Source organism: Aotus nancymaae, unplaced genomic scaffold, assembly GCF_030222135.1.
Source record: "Aotus nancymaae isolate 86718 unplaced genomic scaffold, 86718_ANA_hifiasm-v0.15.2.pri h1tg000039l, whole genome shotgun sequence".
NCBI classification, from domain to species: domain Eukaryota; kingdom Metazoa; phylum Chordata; class Mammalia; order Primates; family Aotidae; genus Aotus; species Aotus nancymaae.
The window spans coordinates 6,157,565-6,166,187 of record NW_026988453.1 but is presented as its reverse complement, the minus strand read 5'-3'; the positions used below and the strand labels follow the sequence as shown (position 1 = coordinate 6,166,187).

Here is an 8,623-nt window from a genome sequence, read left to right as displayed (position 1 = left end):
AAAAAACAATTGGAAGAAAGAAACAATCAATCTCAGTTATTTCCAGGGCTCTTTCTGTCCCCATGGAAGGCATTAATTCCCTCCAGATATTGGCTCCTCACCCCAGCCTCTATCATAGCAGGAATGATATGCAAGAGGTATAGCAGATGCTGAAAAACAGATGCTGAAACTTGGGCTGTTTTAATAATAAAGAATGGCAAAGAACAGAGCAAAAGCAAAAATAAAATGAGACCACAAAGAAGTGTTTGATTTTGCTTCCCCAGTTCCACTCTACCCTCACCTTACATATACCTATTTCCCAGCCCTGCTGCATTCTATTATTCCAGGGTCCTCTTTTCAACTGTGGTTCTCAATCAGGAGCAATTTTCCCCCAGGGGGACAGTCAGCAATGTCTGGAGATATTTTCGGTTGTCACAGCTAAAGGATGCTATTGACATCTAGCGCAATAGCTGGAGATGCTGCTGTGAAAGAATAAATCTTGGGACCCCAAAATCACTAAGCCGGAGAAAAAAGTCAAGCTGGGAACTGTATCAGACAAACATGCCTCCTTCTCCCCTTTTTGTTTTTAGACAAAGTTTTCCCTCTCGTTAGCCAGGCTGGAGTACAATGGCGCGATCTCAGCTCACTGCAACCTCTGCCTCCCCGGCTCAAGCAATTCTCCTGCCTCAGCCTCCCAAGTAGCTGTGATTACAGGTACCCACCACCACACTCAGCTAATTTTTGTATTTTTAGTAGAGATGGAGTTTCAGCCAGTGCAGCAGAAAAGGAAAACTAAGTATCTTTTGGATCATTCACAGAGTTAACCAAATACAACTGAAAATGGGCTCCAATGTCCCTGTTGCCCTGATGGCGTTAGCTTAAGATCTTGACAATGACATCTGGAGAGATCTCATCCATCACTTTACATAAAAGAGCAAATGTCATTCTAGTTGAGAAACTCATGTATGAGAAAGAATGGTCATCTTGGAAGATCTGTAGCTCCAGCGGCTCCTGATGTCTTTTCCTGCCTCCTCCTGTCCCATGCTTATGCCCCGCACAGAGCTCATTCCTAAAACCCTAGCTGATCCTCCCTGCTGTCTTTTGAGGTATAATAGTAGCTGCCATTGTTGAATATTTTGCTTTATGACAGACTCTACACTAAACACATTAACATAGCTCATTGAAGCCTCATACCAAGGCTATGAACTAGATGTTATCCATCTATAGATAATAATACATATCCATCTGGAGATAAGAAACTCAGGTTGAGTAAGTTATCTAAAGTCACAGAACCAGTAAGTGATAGAGGCAAAATTCTTATTCTGTACACTCTGCCTCCAAAGCCCCCCACCCTTTTTTTTTTTTTTTTTTTTTTTTTTTGAGATGGAGTCTTGCTGTGTCGCCCAGGCAGGCTGGAATGCAGTGGTGCGATCTCGGCTCACTGCAACCTCTGCCTCCTGAGTTCAAGCGAGTCTCCTGCCTCAGCCTCCCGAGTAGCTGGGACTACAGGAGCAGGCCACCAGCCCAGCTAATTTTTGTAATTTTAGTAGAGACAGTGTTTCACCATATTGGTCAGGCTGGTCTTGAACTCCTGACCTCAGGTGATCTGCCCACCTCGGCTCCCAAAGTGCTGGGATTACAGGCATGAGCACCTGCAACCGGCCTCCAAAGCCCTTTTTTTTTTTTTTTTTGATCCTAAGGTCACAAGAACCCAAATCAGGATGTGTAGCTTGGACTCTAAAGCCAAAGGAAGTTCCTGAATGATCCGGATAGCCTGATGGCTTGGCGCTGTAAATAAAATCAGTCTTCTGTCAAAAGGTAGCAGGAAATGAACTTGCCATGCCACTGTTCACTCCTGTAAGAGACTCCTCCAGGCTGTTCCATTCTTTTGCTGCAATTCAGCCAATTGAAAAACTAAGATGACTACACAATTATTAACTTCAGGCCCTTCTGCTCTACTTTAAGCCTGTCTCTGGTTCATCGTTACACTCTCCGCTCAGCACTGGCAGACTCAAGAAATTTCCAATCCCCCAATTTAGCGTGGTTCTACCATAGGCAGAACTCCCATCCTGTTCAAATATAAGCGGGTCGAAGTGGCAAGGACCACTTCACTGGGAGGAGGGGCTGGAGCTGCGGTCTTAAAATATCTTGGGGCCGAGCGCGATGGCTCACGCATGTAACCCCAGCACTTTGGGAGGCCGAAACGGGCGGATCATTTGAGGTCTGGAGTTCGAGACCAGCCTGACCAACGAGGTCTCTACTAAAAATACAAAAATAAATAAATAAATAAAAGCCGGGCAAAGTGGTGCACGCCTGTAGTCCCACATACTCGAGAGGCCGAGGCAAGGGAACCACTTGAACCCGGAAGGCGGAGGTTGCAATGAGCCGAGATTGCGCTACGGCACTTCAGCCTGGGCGACAGAGCGAGGCTCCGTCTCAAAAAAAAAAAAAAAAAAAAAAACTCGGATAAGCTCCAGAGACCCTGCGCCCGAGAGCCACCAGTAACGAAGGGTGAAGGTGGGGCGCAGAGAGGGCCAGGCCCGCCTCTGCGGGCCCCGCCCCCAACGGGCCCCTCCCCCGACAGACCCCCACCGCCAGGCCCCGCCTCCTGCCCCCACCTGACTCCGCCGCAAGGTCCCGACTCCGCCGCAAGGTCCCGCCTCCTGTCAGGCTCCGCCTCTAGCCTGCCCCGCCCTCCGACCCGCCCCGCGGCGCATTGTGGGATCTATCGGCCGGCGGGGTGGTGGAGGACAAGGCGCTCCGTCATGGGGATCCAGTCGGTAAGACCCTCGTTCCGTATCCTCCACTGGGGGACCCCTCCCCATCTGGTTCTGGCCATTCAGCTCCAGACCAGGGGCTGTCGCTGCCGACCCCGCCCTGCAGGGCTCTGGGCCCACCCTGGATGCTGGGGTGCCGGTCCCTTACACCCGGGCTCAGGACCCTGCCAAGTTACCCCTCTGCCCTTGGCATGCCTCTGCGCTGGAGCTCGGGATCACCACCCCTGGGACGGTCACCACCTGCGCCCGGGGCTCTTCCCCAGCCTAGCGATCACGCTGCCTTCTCTACCCACAGAGCCCCGTCCTGCTGGCCTCCCTGGGGGTGGGGCTGGTCACTCTGCTCGGCCTGGCTGTGGGCTCCTACTTGGTTCGGAGGTCCCGCCGGCCTCAGGTCACTCTCCTGGACCCCAATGAAAAGTACCTGCTGCGACTGCTAGACAAGACAGTAAGCTGGGGAAGAAAGGGGCAGGGTAGAGGAAGGGACCAGAGTGCTCCTGGCATGGAGGGGACAGTACCCCCGGTGGTTGGGATGCCCAAGGGATGTGGCAGTGCCAGGCGTGCTTGGTGAAACACTTGTGTCCTCCACCCTCCAGACTGTGAGCCACAACACCAAGAGGTTCCGCTTTGCCCTGCCCACCGCCCACCACACTCTGGGGCTGCCTGTGGGTAAGGAAAGTGTGGAATGGACTCCTTTCCCTGGTATCCTCAGAAGGTGACTCCCCTCCTGGGGTCTCATGAAACACGCTGCTTCAACCTGTTTGCTCCACACACCACTCCCCTTCCCCCACTTGGCTCTGCATCCTCCAAGCTGTGAGGTGCCACTGGGCCCCTCTAGGGTGTGGCTTCCGTGACCTCCAACCAGCTTTAACACTCAACAGTCTTGCCTTTTCCCTGCAGGATTTGCTTATTACTCCCTCTGAGCAAGCACTACTAACTTCTTCCCATTGCCCAGACCCTTCTGACTCAACTGTCAAGGTCCTGGCAGTAACTGTTAAGTGTTTTCCTTAACTGGGGGTTTATGAGGGATCCAACTGAGGGCTCAATGGGGTGAATCTTCCCTGCCTGGTAGCTCCTTGGCACCACAGCGGGAAGCAAGACATCTTGTTCTCTCAAATCTCTCAAGTATTTTGAGGGAGGCAGCACATCACAGACAGCCCTTATGTAGCTCTCTGCACGTCCCCAGGCAAACATATCTACCTCTCCGCCCGAATTGATGGCAGCCTGGTCATCAGGCCATACACTCCTGTCACCAGTGATGAGGATCAAGGCTACGTGGATCTTGTCATCAAGGTAAGGGACTAGGAAGGGACACCAGGGGCTGCTTACCCATTCTTTCTGGGATTTGTAGAAATTTCTAAGATTTGCCTGATAGCAGGAAATGGCATGTACTTTGTGGATATGAAGAAAGTATGTAGACTTTCTTTCTACATGGAAAATACAGCACATAGCTGATCCCTGCCCCAGCCTCAGGGAGGTTTAGTCAACATGCGTTTAGTCATCCTGGAAGTCCCTGCCGATCCAACCCAATGCTTTCTGCTTTTTGCCAGCCAGGTTGATTTGCTCTCCTCCACCTTAAAACTTCAAAGTGACATTCCAAATAAGGCATTTTTCTCTCTGTCTTATAAGGTCTACCTGAAGGGTGTGCACCCCAAATTTCCTGAGGGAGGGAAGATGTCTCAGTACGTGGACAGCCTGAAGATTGGGGATGTAGTGGAGTTTCGGGGACCAAGCGGATTGCTCACTTACACTGGAAAAGGTAGTGACCTGTCTTCTCCTTGAGCCTGTCTCCCACTTTATCAGTTCCCACAGTCCTCATGGCACAGTATGGCTGTGTGTACACATGTGTGTGCACGTGTGTAAGGGCCAGGGCCACCCTTCCTTCTAAACATAGCACTGATATAATAGAAAGACATGCTTCTCAGCCTCATTTGCCACAGGGAGCAGTTCCTCACCCACTTGAATTCCCTAGCCATGGCAGCTGTGGAGATTACTAAAGCAAACATGTGCCCCTCTTCCCTCCTTCAAAAATTCGCACCCCGGCCCACCCCCGCCAGGGTGAGCTGTGGAGAGAGCCAGAGAGAGCTTTCAGCCCTTCCCATGGGGACAGCTGGGTGCATTAGCAAGTCCCTGGAGCTGCTGTGTACCACTTGGGAAAATAGATTCACATCTGGCTCCATGCCTGTCTCCTTCACCAGGGAGTGACACTTTGCCAGAGGCAGCTGATATGCCTCGAGGCCCTGAACTGACTCACAGATAGCCCTGGCTCCATTGTCCCTCAAGTGTATTATTGTCAGGGTTGGCTCACCTCAAACTTCCACCCAAGTTCCAGGATCAGATTTCATAGCAGCTGCTCAACTGGGCTCGGGCAGATTTTCAATTCTGCATTTGTTTTCTAAATTTGCTGTATTGACTTTATTCTTCCATTGCTCTCTTCACCTGATTTCTCAGGGCATTTTAACATTCAGCCCAACAAGAAATCTCCACCAGAACCCCGAGTGGCGAAGAAACTGGGAATGATTGCCGGCGGGACAGGTGCATTACACGGAGGGCCTTTCTCTCCCACCATTGTTGATTGTTTTCCTAAGTGACCCTCTGGAGACTGGTAATCATAGCCAAGTTGTTCATCAGGGGATTTCCGGCAATGCTTAGAGCTCCCTAATAACGCATAAGCAGGTAGAAACCAAACTCATAAGCAGGTAGAAACCAAAAGAAATTTTAACTGATGGAATTAGAGAAATAAATCAAGTGAGCTTTCCTCATATTGAAAGGATCTAATACATTTTAGGTGACAGAAGAGGGAAACAGCTAGGAATGACTACGAAGAAAGAAACATTGCACACTACAATGTATTAGACACTATGTAGTCTAATAGTAGACACTGTGTGAGTCTAATACACTGCTATATATTAGACACATAAATTAGACACATATGTATATATCTATGAAGTAGGTATTAGCCTTTTCCTTTTACAGAGAGACAGTGGAGGTCCTGAGAGGCTAAATGATTTCCACAGGGTTATTTAAATGGTAATGGCCTGGAGCAAGATTAGTATCTGGCTCTGCCTGATTCCTAAGTACATGTACTTAACCTCTCCCATGACAGTGTTCTAGAACCCTCATCACTGAATCCGGAAGTACTTGTAGTCGTCTATGACATGAGAGTCCTAGCTTCCAAGGGACTTTCAGAAGAGTCTTAGATTGGTTCCTAAGAAAGATTTCTACAATATGAACTTATATGAATTTGGAGGGTGTCTGGAAATGTAGATATTAGAGAATACTCAGGAGGAGTTCAGAGGATGGGAATGCTAAAGGAAAATGGAGCAGAGTGATGAATGAGCAGAATTAAGATGAAAAGGCTAGTCAGCCAAGAAGCCAGGACAGGGCAGAGCGTGTGGCCAGTACATTTCACTGTGGGGTATCTTGATGCAGGAATCACCCCAATGCTACAGCTGATCCGGGCCATCCTGAAAGTCCCCGAAGATCCAACTCAGTGCTTTCTGCTTTTTGCCAACCAGGTGGGTTTGCTTTCTTCCACCCTAAGACCTCACAGTTGCTCTGTGGATAGGGCTGAGAGACATGGTAAGAATGGGCAGAGCTGGCCCAGTGCCCTGTGTTAACAGTCTCTGCCCAAGGCCCCGTCTCCAAGGTACAGGGCCCTCTTTCGATAAGGAGGAGAAGGGACAGAGCACTGGATCAAATCCCTTTCCTGGCAAGCAAGGAAAGAAAACTTTCAAGGTATCTACTCTGGAGCAGAGAAACTTGGATCTTCTTGGTTAAATATTCATCTTTATTCCTTCATAATGTGTAGATAAAGGCTGTTCCCCTCTTCTCCTCATCCTAACTCCCTAAAAGCACTGCAAGTCTGCTTATTTCCTAGAATTTTTACATTCCCTTAACATTCTTTTTCTTAGTTGGAAAGTTGTAACAGCAAAATACTTTTTTTTTAGTTATCTTTTTTTTTTAACATTCAAAACAACAGCAAAATATTTTTTATGTGGGCCTGAGACGGCTCCTAAAGACTTTCCTTCCCCTTTGCCTTTCAGACGGAAAAGGATATCATCTTGCGGGAGGACTTGGAGGAACTGCAGGCCCGCTATCCCAATCGCTTTAAGCTCTGGTTCACTCTGGATCATCCCCCAAAAGGTATCCTTCCCATTTCTGGACATCCCTTCATCATCAAAACCAAGGGCTTGCCCTTCTGTGAGTTCTGGCTTCAGTGGCTTGCCTCACACTGCCAACTCGGAAGTCTGAGTGCACAGACACAGTGATCTCCTGGTCCCTTTCCTTTGGGTTCCTGTTTGCCAGGTGGGTGACAGGGATGGCTATGCTGCTATGGCTCAGCCTAAGGCAGGCTGAGTGTACCCATTCCCAGCTGCTGCTACAACTTGACACTTTCTCAGGAGCCGTTCAGGTCCCTTCCCAGTGGCCCATTCTCATGGCACCACACCCTTTGCCGCTTGTATCTAGAGTGTAAGTACTTTCTTCTCCCCATACTTCAGACTGGGCCTACAGCAAGGGCTTTGTGACTGCCGACATGATCCGGGAACACCTGCCTGCCCCAGGGGATGATGTGCTGGTGCTGCTTTGTGGGCCACCCCCAATGGTGCAGCTGGCCTGCCATCCCAACTTGGACAAACTGGGCTACTCGCAAAAGATGCGATTCACCTACTGAGCATCCTCCAGCTTCCCTGGTCCTGTTCTCTGCAGTTGTCTCCCATCCATACTCAAGCACTATAAGCCCTAGATTCCTTTCCTGAGAGTTTTAGCCTTTTTCAGCTCCATCTAGAGCTGAAATCTGGATAGTACCTGCAGGAACAACATTCCTGTAGCCATGGAATAGGGCCAAGGCTGAGTCACTCCTTGGAAGGCCCCCTAAATCTCCCCGTGGCAACAGGTCCAGGAGACGTCCATGGAGCAGTTTCTTCCATGGAGTAGGAAAAAAGGGAGCATGTACCCTTGGTCCAAGATTGGCTAGCATCTCATCTTCTTTATGTCTGTGGTGAAAGGAACAGTCTCTGCAATGAGTTTTACTTAATATTCACCGTTTTACCTATGCGCAAATCCATACATGTGAGTGTAAGTGGAGCATACTTCCAGAAGTGGCCTTATGGAGACGGCAGGAAAGGAGGAAATGGTTTCTCAGACTCCATGGAGTCTGAAATACATATTTCTGTGTGTGTCTCTCTCGGCCCCTGCCCGGGCGAGAGGGAAACAGCTACTGATAATCTAAAACTGCTGTTTGTAGCAGAAACCCCTGGCTGTGCAAATAAATGGGGCTAAGGCCCTTGTGTGATATTGAAAGGGTTGTCATGTCTGGGGTCTTTGTTTCCAAATGCCCGAAGACCTAGGGAGGAAGGGTTTGCCAGCAGGGAACTCTCCCAGGTCTTCCAAAGAACCTTTGAGAAGTTATACCATGTGCTGAAATGTGAGCTGCCAGTAGACTCAGTGATCATCTCAGCAGCTGTCTCAGCAGAGCCAGAGCTCTGATTCTCCCTGGAGGCCCTCGAGGTCAGGGAAGGAGAACACACATTAGAGGGGACTTTTCTGAGCCCAGCTACCCCTCACAGTGTTCCCTTAATATGCCACTCTTCCCCCTCTTCCTTCCGGCCCATCCTTCACCATATTTATCCTTCAGGGAACCTGGCACACAAATCGAAGTGTTGCCTTTCTGTTTGGAAGAGAAGCCATCTCCTTTAAAAAGTAACCTGACATCACCAGCCCCGGCCAGACTTGTTGATGCCTTGATGCCTGGACAGAGTTGGCCTCCCCCAGGCCCATCTGTCCTGAGCGCCAATCTACTCTGCTATGGGAGTCCAACCCTTTCCTAGGGTAGAACTAGGGCAGCCTCTCCAGATTCTTCTTTGTTA

At 49.6% G+C, this 8,623-nt stretch overlaps 1 protein-coding gene across 2 annotated transcripts; it reads left to right on the top strand.

Moving 5' to 3' along the window:
* Positions 1-2,692: 2,692 nt before the first annotated feature.
* Positions 2,693-8,057, top strand: LOC105722165 (NADH-cytochrome b5 reductase 1). 2 transcript variants are annotated; one of them, XM_012459449.2, is made up of 9 exons: positions 2,693-2,759; positions 3,052-3,201; positions 3,350-3,422; positions 3,940-4,046; positions 4,383-4,512; positions 5,205-5,288; positions 6,186-6,271; positions 6,800-6,899; positions 7,256-8,057. In XM_012459449.2, the coding sequence occupies exons 1-9, from the start codon at positions 2,745-2,747 to the stop codon at positions 7,426-7,428; spliced, it is 918 nt and encodes a 305-aa protein (XP_012314872.1). In that variant the 5' UTR covers positions 2,693-2,744; the 3' UTR covers positions 7,429-8,057. The 2 variants fall into 2 exon arrangements, with proteins under 2 accessions (XP_012314872.1, XP_012314873.1); XM_012459450.2 differs by lacking the exon at positions 3,052-3,201 and having other exon boundaries at positions 2,706-2,759.
* Positions 8,058-8,623: the final 566 nt, after the last annotated feature.